Below are 22624 nucleotides of genomic sequence, written 5' to 3'. Positions count from 1 at the left end.
ATGATGCTCAATGTGATGGTCAACACTCTCAAGGGCTTTTTATAGTAATAATTCATTTTTCATCACCACTCCAACTCAGATAATTGCTTTAACCTTTGTATTTGTTCATGTATATAATCAGCGGTCAGCTCATACCATCCTCCAAGGTGTAGACAAAAATGTCATCCTCTTCTGACAGAGAGCTCTCTCCCACAGCAGTAGATGCAGCAACACGCAGCCTATAGCCAGTGTATTTTTCCAAATCTACATAATAGAAGAGAAAAAAAAGACATTCAGTATAATACCTGCACTGTAAAGATTATCAAATTAATCACAAAGACCAGCAGTTGGTGTATATTGTCATATTTCAAGAATAATCTCTACCTGTTATTAGTATGCTTGTGGTGTCAGAAACCCACATCTGGGCTTGATTCTCAGGCAGTTTGAAAGCGTACACAGTGTAATGTGTGATCCGTCCATTGGGAGTGAGCGGTGGCACCCAGCTCACTAGTATGGAGGTGGAGCTTATGTTTTGATAAGACACTTCAAGAACAGAGCTGGGGACTGGAGACATGCACGATACAAGATATAATTCTAGGCAAACACATTCTTAGTAATTTTATACTTTTTAAAAGTTCTTGCATCATTTACTTTTTTGTTGTAATGAGTTATGAAGTTACTGAAAGTGTAAAGTGCCCACCCACCCTGCTCCCTGGTCTTCTCTGTGATATCTGTAGCAGGACCCTCTCCCACAGTGGTGGAAGCAGTGACTCTGAATGTGTACTCGGTAAAAGGGCTCAGATCTGACACCAAGTAAGACAACTCCTCAGACAAAATGTCCATTACTTCCTCTCTCACTGTTACACCTGAAGCATTTATACAGATATAGGGACACATAGGATTTATAAGCACATTATTTTTTATGAGATTGTTTGTAGAAGAAAACTTACCAGAGGCAGCATTTAAAGTTAATGCTAACCCACCTGTAGTTCCAGATACTTCTGCACTGCGTGTTGAATAGTGCCCCGTCACTAAAGCATCATGTACAGGCAAGCGCAGCTGGCCTGGTGTCACCTCTAAAGTGGAGGTGTGTGACGTCACCTTCTCTATGTGGGATTGGTCTGTCAGCCAGGGTGGAAGCGTACCAGTTGGCATAGAGGTAACAGAAAAAGCAGAAGTCCTAAAGCCTGTACTGTCAGATGACTGAGATTTGGAATCATAACCAGGTTCGGGCTTGTCAGTAGTTGGTTGAGCATCAGTGTTAGCGATGTGATCCACGCTTTGATGTCTAGAGTGTGTGAAGCTGGAAGCAGTCATGCTGGTGGGCAGTGTGCGGTCAGAAATGGTTGCTGTGAAAGTCGGTGGAGATGTGATGACACTGAGCTGAGCATTTCTCTTACTCCTCTTGGCACTGTTATGGACTTCAGGAGGAAATGTTTCATCTTCATATAAATCAGTTGTGTTCTGAGGGAAGAAAGAATAGCACTCTTTCTCAATCATTTTGGCTCTTCAGCTCTGAAATATATAAATACTTGACACAAAATCATATGTAAGCGGTGGTATAAGCAGTACTCACACTGGTGACTTAAAAAGTACAAACACCACTAGAGCAATGTGTACTTTCAAAATAAAAAATAAAAAATCCTTCTTAAGTAAAAGTAAATAGGTGCAGTAATGTGTAGTGTTATTATTCAAAGTATAGCACTGAGATAATTACTACTTGATATGACATAATTAGAACATTAACACTGAAACATCAATTTATAGGCAATATAATTTTGTTGTAGCTGCTGAAAGTATATATAGATTCCTTGCTTTATATTCAATTTTTCATATGTGGACAAAATATGAATCTTAGGAATTTTGGGATGACAAAAAAAAAGAAAAAAAAACTAAAGTGCTCCTACACCTGCCTGTTTCAGTTTTTTTTTACTTTCTTAAAGTTTGCTGAATTTTTAGATCATTAGAGCATTTACATATATTAAATAATAGGAGGAGAAAAGATGGAAAAAAACATTTATTGCTGTTCACTCATAAATAATCTAGGACAGATATCTTAAAATTGTTCCCAAGAGCAGTCAGTATTTTTACTGATGGTGGGCAGTAGAAATGACTCACGTGTTGCAGATGTAGATATATATGTACATGTATTTTTTATAATAAACTTAATGACAAAAAAAACCTGGCAGTAGAAATGTTTCTAGCACAGCATGTAAAGGTAAATAAATACTGGAAGTGGTTATAGAGAATGCGCACATGATGTAACCACGCCTTTCTCTGCCATTTTAGGGGCACCCGGCAACTGTTTTTATCAACGCTTTCAGGTTTTTCACTAGTAAACTGTTAAAAACATGTTTAAAACACGCTGAAACATCCTTACTGCGATAAGCTCACAAGAGAAGTGAAGTGAAGAATCGTTACGATGCAGAAAAACTTATTATTACCACCATTACTGCCATCTCACCAGTTCTCTCATCTTCCCATTCATAGCTGACATGTTGCTGACATAGCTGCTCACATAAACCCCAAACTGTTCTTTATATCCAAACCACAGTCAGCCAAAACCACGCCACCTGGAAAAGTTTCTGAAGGAGTCCACTGTTCTCTGGGATGTGTTTATCCAACATTCACTGCATTGCGACAGAAACGGTACCTTATTGTGCGCTGATCACAAAGCTGCTGCTGCAACCGGTTACACGACCCAAGAAAAAAAAAATGATGGGATGAAATTCTTGTCAGAAATTCCGAATAAGGCGGAGACTAAAGAGAGGAAAGTCACTGCTGAACTGATGTAAATAGATGGCGGGTACACCCAAAATAGTGATTTCTCCCACAATTCTGTGCATTGATGACATTGGTGCACATTCTTTATAGCAGCTGTATAATTCTGCTTAATCTGTAATTCCTGTAGGCCAATAATGCTGACTCTTTAAAGCTTAGTAGCAAACTGGTGAAGTTGTTGAGCCATTATGATACTTGAGGGTGCTAATATGTTTTTAATATCACATCATACCGAAAAGGATAATGACAGAGCTCCTCATCACTTTTGGCAGCTATAATTGATTGTGGTGTTGTTAATTAGATTATCACCCTCATCAAATATCTAGCTTGAAGCTATTCATAATTTACACATTAAAATCATATCAGCTGGACCATTTATCTTCAGTATGTCTGGTAAGTATATTATGATTAACACTTCATTGACACCCAACAATTTAAGCAGAAATAACACATAATTTTTAACAGTGCTGAGCTGCGACTGACATAAAGCTGAGGTGACAGCAACATCTGCCTAACCTCTGCAGTGAGGGTGATGTCCTGCAGCAAATTGTCATCCACTAGGACCTGCAGCCTGTACTGGATTATGAGACCATTGGGCTGGGCAGGGCTTCTCCAACTCACACGAACTGAAACTGAATCCTCAGCCATGGCCATTAGGTTTTGCACTGCACTGGGTGCTACTCACACAAACAGCCACACAGATACACAGAGAAACAAAATAAACCTTTAATATGAGCATGCACTGTTGATGTTGTTAATTCATAGCTCTAAAAATATTTACGGAGATTAAGCTAAATCCAAGAGATGTGTCAGTACATCACTTTATGAGTGCACTGACCTTCAGCAGGTGTCATTACTACCTCCTGTGCAGCTGGACCCACCTCTCCTGCAGCTTTTGCTCGGACAACAACTTTATACCTTGTGTAGGGAGTTAAACCAGTAAAGGCAAAACGCATGTCCCAAGTGCTGTTTTCATACAAAAAACCTGGAAAAAAATGAGTTGTGTGAATCCTATGTTAGAGTATTAACTTTATATGCATGGGTGCATTCTTTAGTCAATATTTAATAACCTGTAGGTCCATAAAGGTAGAGCATGTAGGTGAACTTTCCAGTGGTGATGATGGGAGCATTCCAGGCCACAGAAATGAATCTAGATGTCATATTCAGAATGGAGATGTTTTGTGGCGGATCTTCTGGAGCTGTCATTCACAAATACAGATGACATTATAAATGCTGATAACCTATGAGTGCACAGACTGAACAAAAAGCTTTGTGTTAGAAGCAAAAAGATAATTCTTTTTTGTCCACACCTGATTCTGGCATGCGGACCATAGTGGAGGCTATCTGTCCCTCTCCATCTGAGGTGAAGGCAGACACCTCAAATAGATAGGCAGTGTAAGGCTGCAGCTGATCAACTCCTACTGATATGGGCACACGCCAAGAGGCTGCAGGGGGCACAGCAGAGAGGGTGATGGGTGGAGATGATGCTGTTATCTCCAAGGGACTGAGAGTTGCACGTGACAAAATTTCAGCCGCATCCTGGACGTATAAAATCATGGGGGACATAAATGGGAGGATAAGCATTAAAGGACAAACATTGAAGAAGTATTTATAATTCTGATGATGTCACAACCTTTAAATAACAGTATAATGTAGAAGACATAATGGGATAGTACATTGCAATGAGGCAGCGCTCCAATCATGATGTCCTCTGTGTTGACCTCCAGTATGCGGACTGTCTTTCCTGTACGGGCGTGTTTCGCCTTGACAGCAAACTTTGTGATGAGACCATTGATGCGGTGTGGCAAGAACCAGGTAACCATTACAAAGGAGTGGTTATGAGCATACGCCGTCAGATTTGTCACCAGGCCTGGAGCTGCAGAAAATCCACAGAAACACAAGTTCACTCATTCACTACTTTTATTTTGGATGCAGGGATCATGCTGCAAGAGCTTGTACATATTTAGAAGTACTCACGTGACTCAGCTGTCTTTATGTATAAAGGTTTGCTGAATGCTCCTATTCCAGCTGTAGACAAAGCTGCTACCTAAAGAAAAAGAGAGATGGATGGTGTGCTTCCTTATGATTAATTCATATCCTAGTCAATAGAGCAGATACCATATCCCATTCACATGCTAATCTCAGTCACTGTATATTTATCACCAGAATACACTAACTTGAAACAAGACAGAAAAAGATTTTCTGCTATTTTTTTCTTAAAAAGTAACACTAGCTCTGAGAGCTTTCATCAAACAAGGTAATTTCTGTGGACAGGAGTGATATATTGTATATTTTTTTTGGCTTATTGAAAAAGGAGGTGCAAATGATCGACCTCATGCAAGATTTGCCTCTAGAGTATGACAAGCATTAGTAGGCTATATCTAGGAAGAAAACCTGTAAGCAACTGTGTACGTGGATTGCAGGGCCAACTTGCAGGGAAGATGTAGTAGTATGATACAGCGACACACACATGGATAAGCATGCATGTATGCACAGAAAAATGCAGTATGTGCAGGATAATCAGCAAGTGTGTCAGTCTCTCAAAGTCCATTTCTATGAGGGTCATTGTGGGTTAATGAATTCTGAAAACTAATAAGCATGATCACATTCAAGCTCAGCGACAACAGACAGTGGAAACAGCCTGGGCTGATCCATAGATCTGTTTACTCAATTAATAATGCAATCAGGATCAATTACCAGTATTCAGCCAGGTCAAGAGAATAGCCCAGTCCTGTGGGATCTCTGTCACATTCACATGATAATGCACGAGGACAGTTTCCAGCAATATTTGTTATGAGACACAAGGGGTTGTTGTTACTTTGGTGTGTATCTATTGAATAATAAGATTAATACACACCCCTAGCCAACAGTTGTATTGACTGTATTTGTTTTGTATATATTACTTTTCTACTGTTTTCCATCATCTTCCAACATGCCGTATTAAATCTTAAATCATTAATCATTTATTCTACCTGTATGTGGTATGTAGAGCCTGAGGTGAAGTCAGTGAGCAGAGTCTCAGGTATGTCCAGGTATTTAGTCACCTTTGTGAAAGCAAGATCGGGGTATGGACACACCTCCTTGTACCTACACAAAAAAAAAAAGTTCACATTTGAAATACTTTCATCCCAACTCATTACTTATGAACAGTATGGGTTTGAGTGATGCAGAAAAACATATACAAACTTGTGGTTTCAGATGCAGAACAGCCAGTGGTGGAAAGTTACTGTACCTCACTTGGTTTGTGATCCATGCAACTTTATATCAATGCCACGTTTTTTATACCATTGCACATTTTTTGACACTGCATTTATACTAACTTATTGCACATTTCACTGATTTGTTTGTTGAATCTGATGCAGCATTGTGCAAAAGGAAATCAATCGGGCCATTTTAGATATGAGCTGTGTTATTTTTCATTTATTAAGAAGTAAAATTAAAATTCGCTTCCGCCATCTTTTTCATAACTCTAGCGCACCCTTTATTCTTTCTTGTTTCAAAAGACAAAAAATCCTTCAACATTTATTAATCAAGTTGGCTGTAAAACACAGATGTGACTGAACTCAGCTGTGAAGGCCTCAGATGGGTTCAGCCCGGCACATTTGCATGGTTTCATGCAAATGTGAGGTCATGCAAATCTGACATGAGTGTCTTATATTATTACTGGATAGAAACTATCGATCTTACAGTGTCTAAATATCTTGAAAGTATTGAGATAACACATGTCAATAGTTTGACTGATGTTAGCGTTCTAAATTAGCTGTTCTGCTGCTGCTGGCCCTAGTATTCCCCTCCAAATACTTACTGGTTAAAATCTGTTTCAGTGTTTTGCTCTGAACCGGCCATTTGTTAATGTAAGCTAATTATTTTTCTAAAATAGACTATTTTATCAAGTACAAGTTGAAAAGTTACATTTTTCGTTTTGTCAATTTACTTTATAATGCAAACACAGAGGCAGTAATAATGTGATTTGTTATATGTAAACAGCTTCACAAAAAGCCCATGATATATGCTGCCCTTAAACAAAGTTTCAAACTACAACAAAAGAAACGAAATACTGATAAATAGTTAATGCAGCTGAGATAATTTTGAGATATTTTAAAAAATAGCTCTGGCGGGGCAAATTATTTACGAAACTGTTTCTGATACTACTTGGTACTTTATCTAAAAAGGTTCCACTGCAGAACTTTAGACTTTGAATGCATCTTCTATGGTTGGAAATCCCATACTTCAGAGTGTAATGCAACAGGAAATTACCTGATGACATATCCATCAATATTTTTTGCATCGGCTGGCATGATCCAGGAAAGCATAATACCATTAGAGCCAACAGCTTCTCCCTCAAGGCTTAAAGGGGAACCTGGAACTAAAGAAGAGTGGGTAGTGTGTGATGGAGTGTGAACACCAGTAACCAGAAGATTTTATATTACCCAGTACACCTGGAATAACAGCTGTGTGCTAACCATGAACAACTGAGCCAAATGGTTTTGATGGTTCAACATATGTCTACTGTCTTATCCAATCTTTTCAGTCTGTTGGGTAAAATAGTTTCAGCTAGCAGAATTTGCTTCCAGTCTTCTTATTAATGAAATTAAATGAAATTAAAAAACTTAAAATCCTAAACAAACATTCAAACAAAATCACCAAACGATTAAAAGTACCACTTTAATTTGAAGAACGGCACTGTTGTCTTTGGTGGACTGCTTCTCTGATTGTGTGCATGTATGGGAGTGTGTATTGTGTTTGTGGCCTTCAAGAACTTGTTTTAGTCTGAACCCTGATGAATAAGGCTTCACACAGCAGTGGCATTTCACTGACATTCACTGCAGACCCATTCATCCAGTGGTTCAAAAGCCCCGGCTTAAGTTACCTAAAAGGAATTAAAGAGTAAAGGAAGTATACACACCCACACTCACCCACACACACACCAGTCCACTTTTTTCTGTGCCCTTCTTTAGTGGGTGTGCATGTGTATACCATACATACAGTGACTAAATAAAACAGCAGGGCACATAGCAGATAAAAGTCCAAATGTGCTTTATCACACACATAGTGTGTGTTGTGACATTAGTGATCGTCTCACCACTCTCATTGGTATTGATCATGCGGCTGACTCCAGGGCTGATGTTAGAAGAGGAGGCTGCAGTGACTGTCACAGTGTATTGTGTCCCTGGACTCACATTCACCACATTGACCTGTGGAAGGAGCACAACACAGCTCATCACATCACATGTGCACACAAAACCTTCCAGCAGGAATGTATGACCGGACAGCTGAGAATGTTCACTTCACTGAAGTGTGTCTTTGTTTAATGGACTTTAAACCAGATTTTATTTAACTATTCATTTTAAAATCAATTAAAACATTTTTTTATACAAGACATGGTATTTGCTGTTGCATCTTTGTTTAGGCTTTGTCTCTGTTTTGACCAACCAGTGTGAAAGCGGAGGCAGGAGGTATCTGATTGTTGTTGTTTTGATTACACAAAACCTACCAGATGGTATTTTGTGAGATTTGGTTATGAAATAAATCAGGAACAAATGAAGCTCTGTTCTCAGCTCAGTTTCATCAGAATTTATAAATCTATATAAGCGTGGGATTACAACTATTGGTCTTTTTTCTTCAGTATCATATTATGAACTGAAAAGAATATTTTGTAATCAACAGTTCAGTCTAACACCATTTCCAAAAGCCAAGAAGTTCAATATTCCACTGAAAAATCTGAAAAATTCTCTAAGACCAATTCATTTTTGTAAATTTTCAGCTGGAAAAAAGACAAACTCTGTAATAGCTCTAAAACTGAAAGCCAAAACTGAACAACAAAACATAGTGGGTCTCCAGCAACAAGTGACTATAAATTAGAGAGCATAGTATATACTTATGACAACAAGTCCATGGCAGTATTATTATTAAACCTGTTGAAAAAATTATCAAAGGAAGGTTGACTTAATTTATTAAAACAGTAATCACAAGGTATGTAGACACAGCTACCAGCCATGCCTCTCAATCAATGTGGAATTCTTGGAAGCCTTAGAGAAATGGCATAGTCTGCATTTATATATATTAAAATGTAAAAAACAAAAAAGCTACAGCTCAAGGTCTCCAGTAAAGACAGGGTTAAACAGCAGCAAGAATAAACTTAAGGACAGTTTCTTTTGCCAAGGCCAATGACCTATTTTCCCTATTTCAAAGAAAGCAATCTAGATCAGCACAAACACTGAATAGGCTCTTATTACTTTGGCCTTGTTCCACCCAGTTTACATGAACTTTAACAATTAAACAAATAAGCAACACTCAAAATACCCTGAATGACAAATTACATGTGACTATATACCATATTTTTTATTATGTAATGTATGAATGAATGACCACCACTCTACTAAGCCATCTGTATCAGTATGAAGGTGGGTGGAAATGAATGGTTAACAGCTTGTAGTTGCACCTGCTTGTATATTTATGCCTGAAACATATTTGCAGTGTATTCTGTAATGCAACGTTTTGGGTAGAGTTCATGTTGTAGCCTTCAGTGTATTGGGTGGTGGCAGTATGCTAACACCTTAAGATGCATCCTGAAATATGACCAAGCATTTTCTGCATCTGTGTGTACATGCAGTCAACATAAACAGCATCTCTATTTATTTGGTTGCATCTGCTCTTTTTTACACAAGAACTGGCTGAAGGATTAGTGCAGTCATGTTATGTACATGAAGAGTATGTGGGTAAGTGCCAGATATTCAGTTAGGTTCTTACCTGTAAGTGCACCTGTCCAAGGTAGAATGCAAGCAACAAGATGATTGAGTAGAGAGCCATGCTGGATACCAGAGTTAGTTTTAGTTTAGTCACAGCAGGGTAGAGGCATCACCAGTATCTGCATCCAGCATTAGTTTGTTAAAGTTAGAAGTGGTCTACAGGCAATCCTGTGAGCAGAACAAGAGGAACTCCACGTCTGGAGGCTGGTTCTTGGCATGAATAAAATGCAAAAAAGATGAGTTGTCCAGGCACTGGATGAAAACAAATCTTGGTCTTGAGTTATTCCTGAATTTTAGTGGTTAGTACGTTAGGGCAGTGGATTCTTTCATTAGCACAAGGCTAATGCTCTACCTCTTGACTGTATGCCTCTCTTGGGAGAGCTGCTTAAGCAAATGAATGATTCAGGGTTGAGCTCATGAGGGCAACTTAATAAATAATGAGATCTGTTACTCAACTCTGTGCTCAGTATTCTATGTGTCTGTGTGTGTCTGTGTGTGTGTGTGTAATCTGGTGTGTGTAAGGTTACATTTTGGGGGGTATCAGACACCTGGCAGCCGCAAAGAGCTGGTACAGGGTGGGACTTCTTTGAATGGGAGGAGTGCTTTTATATGTTTGAGAATTTGTGCATGCTTTGTTGATGCAGTATTTAGACACAGTGTCAGCTCTAACAATGGAGCAATGACAGTTATTAATTGCCCTGATGGTATTTAGGTAAACTGTACTTTTCCACTTGTTTGCATTTTTACACTACATTATCTGTACTTATTTCAAAACAGTGTGTGTACCTGAATATATCCGTCATGTGCAGGGTAAAATATGACTTTTCCCTGGTTTGGTAGCAGGCTCACTTGGTAATGATCCACACACCCCACTGCCTGCTGCCAGCGTATCGAGAAAGCACGTGCAGATACATTCACCACACGAAACCCTCGCACATGGGTTGGCACTCAAGAAGAACAGAAAAGGGAAAGACAGAGTCAGAGCTGTGGGGGAAAGTTTTGGTAATTTATTGAAGACATGATAAGACCAGGTAGGAATAATAGTGTTTGACCTTGTAATATCATCTACCTGTGGTTACAGTCAGAAAGGCTGCATTTCCTGCTGCCACTCCTCTCACCCTCTCAGCAGTCAAGTTGTAGCTGCAACCATCTAGCAGACCTGTAACCACGGCAACCTGCTCCTCTTTAGGTATTGTAAGTGTTTTTGTGACTGAAGCATTGGCCACAGTGACTCTGTGGAAGTCAAACTCTCCAGGTGAATTGACCCAGCTGACAGTGACAGAGGAAGAGTTTGTGTTTTCTAAACGAAGGGCACATATTCCTGCTGGACCTGAAAGACATATTTACAGTTTTAGAAGTTCAGCTTACACGATTTACCAGTTGTTTTTTTCTGTTTCCTGTTATGAGGGAAGTATCTTCTGATTAAGTAAACATCACAAGCTGCAGAATTTAGGGCAATGTGTTTTGGACTGTGTGTTTGCATCTCTTACTTGTGCTGAACTGTCTGTTTGCTGCCTGACTAATGTCTGAACCCAGCACACTGTGAATACTGACACCATAGTCTGACCCTGGGATCAAATCCCTGATCTCATAGCTTGTGCTCCGGACAAGCTCCTCAATCCATGACTTCCTGTCCAATGACAGCAGGCCAAAAAGAAGCTGAAAAAAGAAAACACAAAGATCTCAGAACCTTCCAACTTATGACAGTAAAAATATAACTTTAAATATAAATTTAGCTTTGTTTATCCTTTAAGTTTTTAACATCTCTTTTTAAAATATGTTAAAAAAACAACTTGTTGACTTAAGCTTTGTGCACTTGTAATGTGCTCGGTCATTCTTCCTGGCTTAGGCTCTCTGAAGGTCATATATCTTTAAAGGGTTGGTAACCTAATCTTTTGTGTTCCAACAGCAGTTGCTAAGTAACCATCAACTTAGTTAAGTGACATTCTTTTGTTATGGAGTATTTTTGTTCCTGTATAGACATCTTTATGGGGTTATGACATAATAATCTACCATACCTTGTCTTTCTCTGTTGATGTGATCCTACACAGATACATGATCCTGCACATCTTACCTTGTACTTCTCTACCTGTCCTGGTGGTGGGCTCCAGGTGACAAACACAAATGTTACAGCTTGCTCTGAAAAACTCACATCCTGTGGCACCTCTGGAGCTGGAAAATAAGAACACATAGAAAGGTGGTACCACATACTTACACCTAATCATATTCCAATTATAATATTTTTTCATGGGTCAGCAGTTTTTAAACCAGCAGGGAGAGATGCTGTAGATGACAAAACATGAGAATCCAAACTGAACAGTAGCCTACTAGAGATAGTGCATTCCTTGGCAAAGATTATGGAATTGACAAACCAAAAGGATATTTATTCAAATTTGTATCTAAATAAAAAATAAAATAAAATAAAACACAGATATAATAAAAAAAATGATTTAATAAGTAAACATTTTGGCTTTGTGATACAAACCTCATCTACCTTTAATTTGCATTTAAATATGAAAAAGAGTGTACAGCTAAAGAGAATGCTAGCAGAGTTTAGATAGCTGTTGCAGACAACTGATCGACAGGAAACATGGCACCAGTGGAAACAATATAAAGGATTATAAAATCCCTTAAGGAAGAACTTTCATCTTGGAGTATAGAGAACAATGTTGGTTCTTCCCATTCATTTTTGTCTAAAAATATAGTTCACGTACAAACTAAATGAATGACTCTAAAGCAAACATACAGGCAGGCCAAGGAGGACACCAAAACATCAGGACAGAAAGCCCAAAATGAAATGTCTGATTATGCATAAACAGGATTCTGTGTTGTCACCAAATTGTAATAAAAATTATACAAATCTGAATCTCAATGTAATATATGACCATCAGTGGTTTAATTTTCTCTGTTCATTTCTGACTATTTATTTCCTTACAAAATAATTCTTCAATTAAATGGATGTTCTTACATATTAAACATCTGCCCATGAGGTGCAAATTGAACCAACATTTTGGTACAGTTAGCATGTAGCTTACTCACAGGTAAAAAGGATTATAGTAGTGGGTTTACTTCGTCTTTCCCCACTGGTGGTAATCATTTCAATGGTGTACTGGCTTCCAGGAGCAAGGTCTTCAAAGCTATATAATCTGTTAATGCACATAGTTTCAGTAATAAGAGCTTTTGAGCACACACTTTGACCAGAACTCCTTTTAATTTGTGTTGAGGCTGACAAGGGTGAGACTGACCTGGGCTCTGGATTAGAAATGATCAGCTCCTGAATGGATGTCCTGTTTTTGATTGACAGGATGTGTGTGTTCACCAGACCCCTGGCTGTACTCCAGCTAATGCATATGGATGATGTGGTTTTATTGACAAGAGAGACCTCCACTGGGCCTGGAGCTGCCACATTAAAACCAAATGCATGTTAGAAATGAAAGATGGAGAAGTGCTTGAGAGTGTTTCTGTGAGTGTTTCTGTGTTTGTGTGTTTACCAGCAGTGATATTGATTGTGACAGGCAAGCTGTCAGCGAAGGACTCCTTCTCTGTCCGCACAGTAAAGTGATAGAGTGAGCCTGGACTCAGACTAGAAAACACTGCACTCTGACCGAACACCTTCTGAACCTGCAGCAAAAAATTCAAATACGCAATGAAGTCGACTCGTTGCATGATTGCAGGTCCTGCAGTAAAATCGCTAATTAGAAGGAAAGAAAGATTACATTTGAGCATAAATTAATATGTTATAAAAAAAAAACAAACAAACAAAAAAAAAAAAACATGGATGCAAGTGCCCACAACCAGCCTGCAACTGTTGATTAGTGTCTTTCTTAAGGCAATTCATAAGCCATTTGATTGTGAACAGATAGCACAGCTCTGCAAAACATATAGTCTTCTCCCTAAATGTGTAATGCAAATAATCTCCCTACAATTATTTTAAATACAGTATTTAAATATAAGGTATTAAAAAAATACTTAGTGCTTTGTGCATCTGATTTCATATTGTTGGATCCTTCAGTGCTTTTTGCAAATGCCCCCTGCTTCTTAAAGAGACTAGGAAAATGACATATTACATTATATTTTCCTTGTTTACCTTAAGTGAGTGACCACAGTTGAGGCAAACAACCTCATAGCTTTGAGCTTGTCCTTCAGCTGCATCCCAAAGCAGCTCAACAGATGACTCCGTCACCAGTCCTTCCCTCACTCTGCTGGGAGGAGCCAGACCTGAAACCACAGATCATACACCACAGTCTACACTGTAAATATTCCTCAAACATACTAAAAATACTAATGTCCTTCAGCTAAGACAAGCAAGTCCTTCAGCTTACAGTAAATATTAATTTAGTTTATTTAAAAATGTGTTAATCAAAACTTAATTGAACATATTTGTTTCCTAAATAGATTTAAAATTGAAATAAATTCTGTAACACAAGCTTGCCACAAAATGACTTTAAAATAAGATGTTCAATGGTTTATAACAATAGATTATAAAGAGACACATCTACCATACAAGAAACATCTGTTTCACAATCATGCATAATGCAGTCCTACAGTCTTACAGTCTGGTCTAACAATGCAGACCTCTATCATTTCTAGATCATATCCCCTTAAATCACTCAAAATAAGAAGCAGTGATGTGGTGCCAATTTTAGGGAGGAATCCATTTTAAATTTGACTGATGCAAATGGCCTTTCTGTGTGGAGTTTGCATGTTCTCCCCGTGTATGCGTGGGTTCTCTCTGGATACTCCGGCTTCCTCCCACCGTCCAAAGACATGCATGTTAGGTTAATTGATGACTCTAAATTCTCCCTAGGAGTGAGTGAGAGTGTGAGGGGTTGTTTGTCCCCTATGTGTTGGCCCTGCGATGGACTGGCGACCTGTCCAGGGTAAGTAAGTAAGTAAGTAAGTAAGTAAATGTTTATTTATATAGCACCTTTCAAGATAAAAATCACAAAGTGCTTAACAATAAGACAAAGCACTAAATGACAGTAATACAGAGAATAAAAACAAATAAAACTAAGTAAAAGCAAGTTTAAAAAGATGTGTTTTTAGCTGCTTTTTAAAAGAGATCATGGAGTCCACAGCTCTCAGGCTTAGAGGAAGGGAGTTCCAGAGGGCAGGAGCCACTGCTGCAAAGGCTCTGTCACCCTTAGTTTTCAGCCGTGTTGGCTTAACAACCAGCAGATCTTGATAACTCGATCTCAGGGACCTGCTGGGCACGTAGAGCTGTAGGAGATCCCTGATGTATTCAGGTGCTTGGTCATGTAGACCTTGTGTACCCTGCCTTTCACCTGTTAATGCTGGGATAGGCTCCAGCTTACCTGCAACCCGTCATGGAATAAGCGAATGAATGAATGAATGAATGAATGAATGAATGAATGAATGAATGATGCAATCTGCATAAAATAAAGTGAAAAGTGCTTTCAACTGAAGCCAAATAAGCATGAAGAAAACAGTAGAGTAAAAAAAAGCCTTTCTTTTTTTATTAACAATCAGGCCCAGTCACAAACAATAATCAACAAAAATGACAAGATTGTGTTGATCTGTTTCAGCAGAAATCTGCCATATAATTTAACTCTGTGTTTACATTTGTTAATGGCTGTGTATAATCAGTTTTGTCAGTTAAATCACAGATGATGTTACAGCTGGCTCTGCCATGTTGGGGGTTTTTAATATGTTACGGCTGCCTATCATTGTGCCTACTCACAACAGAGGACACACCCTGGACCTGGTCATAACCTATGGCCTTTCCACTGGTGTGTCCTCTGTTGTTGCCCTGGCTGTGTCAGACCACTACTGTGTGTTTTTTAACATCACCAGTTTTATCCAACAGGAGGCCCCGGTGAGAACTGTGAGGAAATGATTTATTACTTCTGAAGTGGCTGCAAATTTCATTCACATTTTACACCAAACTCCTGCTCAGATTTTACCTGCATCATGCGATTTTACTGTAGGTAATTTTAACAACAGGATATTGACTCAAAACTTAAAACAAAAACTTTCAAAAGAACATCCAAAACACCATGGAGAAATGAGTAAATTGGAAAGCTGAAAAGAAAGTACAGGAGAGCAGACAGGAAAAGGAGAAAAACATGAACTCCAAATCTACAATAATACACTTAAACAGGCCAGAACACTCTACTTCATAAATCTCATCACAAATAACAAAATAACCCCAAATTCTTGGGATTAATTTTAAGGTTATTTTAGTTGTTTATAAATGTCTTAATGGTCTTGGGCCTTCTTATTTATGAGACCTGCTTTTAGATTATGAACACTAGTGAACCCTGAGATCCTCTGGTACCAGCCTTTTAGTTGTTTCCAAAGTCAGAACCAAGGCTTATGGTGAGGCCTTGTTCCACAACTACAGGCCTCAACTGTAGAACAGCCTGCCAGAGACTCTCAGGGTTGCAGAGACTGTTGATGTTTTTAAAAACAGGCTTAAGACCTTTCTCTTTAGCTTAGCTTATATATTAATTTTATGTTATTGTTTAGATTTTCACTTATTTAATCATATATTTTTCTATCATTTATACCACCTATTTAAATGGCTTTCTGCTTTATTGTTTTACTGTTTATTGTTTTATTGTTACCCAAGTAAATTTTTTTTATTTTATTTTATTTATTTTTTTTTTCCTGAACTCCTTTATCTGTATTTTTATTTATGTCACTCAGTTCTTAATGTTTCTAAGTTTATTTATTCTTGTTTTTATTTTTTTAACTCCAGTGTTTTCCTCCTGGGGATCCTTTATACCTTTTCTTTATTTTTTGGGTCATGCATTTTATTTTTGTTTTTATTTTTGTCATTATGTTGAAATGAACTTTCAAATCCCCAATTCCACATAATGCTATGATTTGATTACATTTTCCGTTAATCTTAATATTTTAAAGAAGGGTTGGCTTAGATGTTGATCATAAACAGATAACTCACTTGTTTTGATGGGGTTGGTGTAGTAAGGAGGTCCTGTCTGCTGTCGGGTGGTGCTGTATACCCTGAGTTGGTACTGTGATCCTGGGTTAAGGTTGTTAATGGTTACAGTAGGAACATCAGCAGGGAGGGAATGCCAGTCACACATATATCTGCATGATCCCTTACACAAACTGTCACAAACTCCAGGACAGGCACACACTTTGACTCCATCAATCAGCCCCACCCTTGGAAGTTGAATGAATAGCTGTGCATAGTTTGTCCCCACAGAAAGAGGGACTGCTACCTGCACTGGCATTGGAGCTACACAAACACAGACAAATGAAAAAAGTAGAGGAACATTAGAAAATGTTTCAGTGAGTAAAAACGAACATCAACATGGGAAGTTTTTTTTTCCCTCCATCTGACCTATGGTGTGGATGGTACTGGACAGCTCGCTCTTGTCATTTCCCCTCAAAGCCATGACACCCACTTCATATGTTTGACCAGGAGTAAATGTTCCCAGATAAACACAAATGGATTTGTCTTCCCATAGTGCATCAGAGCTGGACTGGTTTATCCAAAGTACAGAGGCAGTAAGATTATTAAGTGGGTGGGATGTGACGTAATAACCATCTGGAGGATCATCAGGTGGAGTGGACCAGCAAAGTGACAGGTTTGTCCCCATGCTGAACACCACCAGACCAGAAGGAGGCTTCACCGCTAGGAGGTAAAACATGCATTATTTACTGTCAACAGACCTGGGATAAAGAGTCATGCATTGACCATTTTAGTTCATCTACAGTTTCTTTAGTCTGGTTTGAAAGGACAGATCAGCACACCTCTAGCCATTCATGCCTTCATTATTAATAACAGAACTATAGAAATATTATAATTATCACAAACATACCTAGCAAAAAAACATTGTTCTCAAGATCAATAAATTTCAATCAGAATAATTCACTGACAGGTCATTTGGAAAATATATCAACCAATCTGGATGTGAAGACGTATAACTGAACATCAAAATAGTTTTTTTAACCAGGAAATAGCCTGCCTCTACCTTTTGACATTTATGTGCGGCCAGATATACAGAAAATAGTTGTTTACTAAAATATGTATTATGGGAAAATATATCTATGTTTATTTCATCTTGACAGCGAAATCCTTGTGAGTCAATCAAATGAGCTTTTTCCCCTCTCAAGCCACATAATCCTAAATAACATCTAAACATAACAAAAACCAAAAGACAATCACTACAAAATATAACAAAACCTGTTTCATAAACCAAGTTTGTTTCATGGTTACATGTTAGCCCTCTATGGCATGGTGTTGCCGAGGCAACAACCCATAAATCTGGTCCTCACACTGCCCCTTTAACTTTTTTGAAGAGGTAAAAAATTTGAAATATCACCAGACATGTGTGTGTCCAATAAAATGTGGAGTTGAAGTGCATCTGACCTTTTAATTAGGAGTGGGACGGCCCTCCCGGGATTTGGCAAGATGCACATAACTTTTCAACATGTTGTGGAATATTAAAAAAAATTGCTCCTGTGTAATAACAAGTAAATAACTGTTTTTGATCACTTTAAGACTTATTTTGTTATTACTTCTATATTAAAACTGTGTTTTCTATTGTTTTTTGCCTCGGGGCAACACTGCAGTAAGTGCACTTTTGTTCAGATATTCTACAGTGTGGGCATGCACTAATGACTATAGTGGATTTTTTTAACTTTACCATTGATAAACACTTACAGAAGATGGACTCAAAAACATTTTAGAAGCAGAAAGTTCATGATCAAGGAGTTAGGCAAAGAATTTAATTTTGATTACGTATCCTGGCCCAATGGAGGTATCATCATTGCTGCCTTCTCATATTTTGCCTTTTGTATGTCTTTTTGGCTTGTCCCATTTTTCTTCTCAAAACCCATCTTTTAAGTATTTCCAACAACCAATAAATTCCATAACTTTTTTAAAAATACTACCTTAAAAGTATGAAGTGAATAGTATCAATATAGTGGAATATTTCATAAAACTATATTAAAAAAAAAAAAAAGCTGTTTTAATCAGTATCAGTGTTGTTATCAACACTTGCCTTTTGAGTGGCTAGAAGTCAAAGCCAACTTGTGAACAGTTCATTACTTGCTCTATCAACTATTAACTGGTTACTGTAACTTTAGTACTACTGGTAAGTGTGGTGGTGTGTGTGGCTCTGGCTCAGCTGTGGTTCAGGGAGCAGTGGCAGGTGAGACAGATTAGCACAGCTGTTCCTCATGTGTCATCACTGTCTTTATCTGCAGTAGCCAAGGCCCAGAGAGGGAAAATGTAGATGGAAGCAGACAGCCATGGCTGGATGTCTTGGTCGTGTTAAACATTTATTAATTGGTTAAACCGTACATGTGTGTGTGTGTGTGTGTGTGTGCTGCCCTGCTACAGTCAGCTTTTACCATTGACCTCAATTCAGACTCAGTTACAGACATCTAACATTCATTTTTAATGTGAAATCATTCCAAATCTACAAATCTGTAATATCATTTTACTAGTTGCTATTCTTCTTAATGATATTGTAATTATTGACATTTTCAAATAAATTCTCACTAGATAAATTATTAAATATTGAATGTTAACTGTCATTTTAACTTTTGATAGTACATTTCTATTAATAGACGTCAATAAATTTCCAAACAATTTGTAAACGGACATGAAACCTAGTACAGTAAACACTTACCGGTCTGTAAAGTCAGAGGCACCTGTCCACAGCTTCGAATCCCATGGCGTGTAACTGTAAAGACTTCAACCCTGTGTTTTCTGTAAGACTCAAGTCCTCCAATCACAGCTGAGTAGAAATGCATCCCATCAGCCCTTACCACCCTGGAGATGTTGTTAACTAACCTCTCCTGCCTCGAAATCATGTCTTCACAGTGTACAGCAAATGTCCATCCAGCTACACACTGTGCACCTGACAGCATCCAGTTGACCCTAATCTGACTGGCTGTAATGGAGCCAATGCTAATGTTCTGTGGAGGAGAAGGTCCTGACAGAAGGAAAGCACAAACATTTGAAGTTAGTACTTGTCTGCATTATCTGTTGGTTGTATTCAGTCTTATACATGTGTGGAAAGTTGTCATCAGACTTACTCATGTACGCAATAAGTGTTTTCCCCAAACTCCAGCTGAGGCCAGTAGGGTGAGAGGCGTGAAGGGTGAAAGAGTAGATGCTCCCTGGAGATAAAGCTGTCAAGGTTACCTCTCTAAGTGAGAGGGAAATAGGGACCCTGATCATTTTTCTGGAACTCTTCTGGCTTTTTGTCTTCTTTTTCTCCTCTGGTACTCTGCATCCATCTTCTTCAATATAACCGGGCTTGCTATTTTCCCTTTCTTGATACTGGAGTATTATCTTAAATGATGACAGATTAGGTAAGTTAAAGTGGGAGAGGTCACTCCAGCGAAGCTGTACCTGCTGCTCTGTCACCTGAACCAGGTCAAATGAGAATGAAGCAGGGGTTGAAGGAACTGTGAAAGGGAAAGTGTAACATCTTAGCAACTTAAAGGGCATTTAAGAGACAGCAATAACCAGCAACAATCTATATTGAGTATTTTGTATCAGGTGTAACTACCTTGAGACTAAGCAATACATGCAGAAAATTATGTGACACTTCCAAGTTATAAAATAAATATCTTGTAAAAAAAAAGTACATTAATCTTTTATACAAGTCAGAGACTATGTTGCTGGATACCTAAATATTGTAGGCACAGTATTTAATCTGGTCAATAAAGATGTGTTGCACAAGTAATTTACTCTGATATTGGCAGATGAAGGGTAAGGGAATGTCACAGAAGAATGGCATTAGAAAGTATCCTGGTCCTGTGGCATTCCTCTGAAAGGCAAAACAGTCTGTCTGACTGGCTGGTAGAAGACTCTTCATGGTGTTTGTTTGATTATAAGGCGAGTCATCAGACCAGAGAGGGTGACCTTCCTTCTGTGGAATGAGGAGATAAATTATGAGTCTCGGCTCAATGTCATTACAGGATCAAAAACAAACCCCCTCTTGAAGGAGTGACTACTGCTGGAAGCTTTGCAGTTTACAGAGCAAACAGCTTCACGTGGAAAAGTCCTTCAGAACTTTCTTCTAGATAGTTTTACTCTAGCAATGAACAAAATCTAAACTTCCCTACACATGCATTAAAAAAAAAAAAAAAAAAAGAACCCACAATGAGTATCATTTAACATTTTATACACATTCCTTTGTGTTGAAAGTGTCCAGTAGGGATTGTGTGACATTAAGTGTGACAAACAGAAACAATTATTAAATAGGTGGAATTTTTCTAAAACTTGTGTCCTACCATACACCTAATACAACTAATTAACACTCTACAGGAAGTTGAAGTGATGTGCTGCTTGTCAAAGTTTCTTTTATTTCTTTTTCTTTTTTTTTCAGGCAAAATTTTGCTTTCAGTTAAAACATGCTACCTGTTGATCATTAAGTCCTGTCCACAGCAGTAGCAGGTTGTCATCAGCGAGGAGGTATGAAGATACAAACAGCAGATCTTCTGGGGTCTTCAGGTTAACCAGGTGGCTTCCAGCTACCAGGTCTGTGCAGCTGTGCTGCGCATCACTCCAGTTCAAACCTGATCTTCTCACACTGTAGCAGCTTCTCTCATTGGCCAACCAGCCTTGTGGACACTGAGCTGGAGACAGATGCCTGCAATCAGTTTCACAGCTGGTAATCAAACCATTTGATTCTGTAAAGCAAATGCTTACAATACCTGTTTCCAGAAAAATGCTGAGTTTCTGTTTTAAGGTGACACCAAGTTGTTTGAGAAATGTAGTCACCGTTACTTCGGCCTTGAGATGTGTACCAGGCTGAAGACCTTGTATCGTGTGCCTGGAATTCACCTCTGAGGGGTTTATGTTAAAGACTTCTATGACAGATTGCGTGTGCATGTTGTGTAGAGTCAAAGTGGACATGCTCTGCTGTCTGTGAAGGGTCCATTTTAGTTGGACAGTAGTAGCTGTACTGAATACATGAAAGGAGGATGAGGACAATGGAACTGGGGAGACAAACAAGGGTCAAGATCTTAACATCAATAAATCACAAAACAAATATAATACCACAACAGCAATGTCAAACAGACGTAGAATTTGACACTCACTAAAATCAAAAGTTTTTGTTTCCAGCAAGGTATCATTCCTGCTGGCTTTTAGCACAATGTTATACTTCCTTTCGTCCTCAGTCATTTGCAAGGATATCCTGCAGTCAGCTGAGCATGCTGAATTATCAATGCTTGTTGTGTGAATCTGCCAAGACAAAAAGCGAGAGATTAACTCAACCAAAAATAAAATGCTATACAGAAGCATAAAATACTGAACAGGGTTGTTATTGTTCTTACCAGAAAGTTACCTGCAGATCTACAGGTGACTGTGTAGCTGTCTGCGTCCTGACTGATAGGGAAGGACTCAAAAACAACTTCAACCTCCAGTGGATGTAAAAGCTGTTCACAGGTCAGCAAAACTACCTGAAGGGGGATAAAGAGTACTTGTTTACATTATGCAATTATAGTTCAAAATGTGAACAAAATCGTATAAATATAGTTGGGGAAAAAAGAGCAGCAGCTAGAGGAATTTTATCTGTGCAGGCCTTAATCTTACCTGACATAAACTGGAGAGTAACCACAGACGGTCCGTTAGAGCCATTGAAAATGTAAATGCATCTCACCAAGCACACTATCCATCAGTCACCTATCCACCACGAGGATACATTTACTGTCACTTCCACGACGCGAAACAAATGCGAGCTTTGCTTTCACCCATGGCAGACTCACAGGAAAACTCAAACCAGCTGTGCGTAAACATAAGCTGTGGAAAGTCCCATGCTATTTGAGTCGCTGACGCACAGCTGAACGTCAAGTTAGCGGTTTGCATTTACTTATCTATTTTCTTTTCATTTGGAAGAAGGTAAGTTTCTGGAAGAGAATTACAACTACCCAGTTATCTTAAATTGCTGAGAAATCTTTGCCAGTTTCTACATCTTTTGTACTAAGACCCTGAACTTTGAATTTAGCGCGCAGCAAAAAGTCAAAGTGTAATAGCTGTTTTACCCGCAAAAAGCTTCATGTGAAGGAGACGACTGCCTTTCTGAATGGAGGAGGAGTGAAAGAGTGAGAGAATATGCATGTCTTTGTTGGTATAAGAGCACTTCACCATGACAACCGGG

General features: G+C 38.6%; 1 protein-coding gene across 1 annotated transcript in view; it reads right to left on the bottom strand.

Moving 5' to 3' along the window:
- ptprq (protein tyrosine phosphatase receptor type Q) overlaps positions 1-22140 on the bottom strand; it is a 44731-nt gene extending 22591 nt beyond the window's left edge. Inside the window, exons 1-31 of the mRNA XM_041998215.1 lie at positions 22060-22140; positions 21801-21926; positions 21564-21708; positions 21177-21461; positions 20881-21098; positions 20209-20389; positions 19548-19922; positions 19139-19444; positions 16840-17133; positions 16435-16734; positions 13597-13727; positions 13001-13130; positions 12755-12908; positions 12549-12655; positions 11584-11681; positions 11000-11168; positions 10579-10839; positions 10296-10456; positions 7844-7955; positions 7018-7126; positions 5733-5847; positions 4738-4807; positions 4437-4636; positions 4071-4299; positions 3831-3959; positions 3599-3745; positions 3277-3437; positions 963-1443; positions 684-845; positions 364-543; positions 136-243 (exon numbers count right to left, since the gene is read on the bottom strand). Coding sequence (XP_041854149.1) covers positions 136-243; positions 364-543; positions 684-845; positions 963-1443; positions 3277-3437; positions 3599-3745; positions 3831-3959; positions 4071-4299; positions 4437-4636; positions 4738-4807; positions 5733-5847; positions 7018-7126; positions 7844-7955; positions 10296-10456; positions 10579-10839; positions 11000-11168; positions 11584-11681; positions 12549-12655; positions 12755-12908; positions 13001-13130; positions 13597-13727; positions 16435-16734; positions 16840-17133; positions 19139-19444; positions 19548-19922; positions 20209-20389; positions 20881-21098; positions 21177-21461; positions 21564-21708; positions 21801-21926; positions 22060-22104 — 5689 coding nt within the window. The 5' untranslated portion in view covers positions 22105-22140. The remainder of the gene's footprint in view (positions 1-135; positions 244-363; positions 544-683; positions 846-962; positions 1444-3276; positions 3438-3598; positions 3746-3830; positions 3960-4070; positions 4300-4436; positions 4637-4737; positions 4808-5732; positions 5848-7017; positions 7127-7843; positions 7956-10295; positions 10457-10578; positions 10840-10999; positions 11169-11583; positions 11682-12548; positions 12656-12754; positions 12909-13000; positions 13131-13596; positions 13728-16434; positions 16735-16839; positions 17134-19138; positions 19445-19547; positions 19923-20208; positions 20390-20880; positions 21099-21176; positions 21462-21563; positions 21709-21800; positions 21927-22059) is intronic.
- Between the last annotated feature and the right edge of the window lie 484 nt (positions 22141-22624).

This window comes from Melanotaenia boesemani, chromosome 10, assembly GCF_017639745.1.
Source record: "Melanotaenia boesemani isolate fMelBoe1 chromosome 10, fMelBoe1.pri, whole genome shotgun sequence".
NCBI lineage: Eukaryota > Metazoa > Chordata > Actinopteri > Atheriniformes > Melanotaeniidae > Melanotaenia > Melanotaenia boesemani.
The sequence above is the reverse complement of the archived record's forward strand: the minus strand, read 5'-3'. Positions and strand labels throughout refer to the sequence as shown.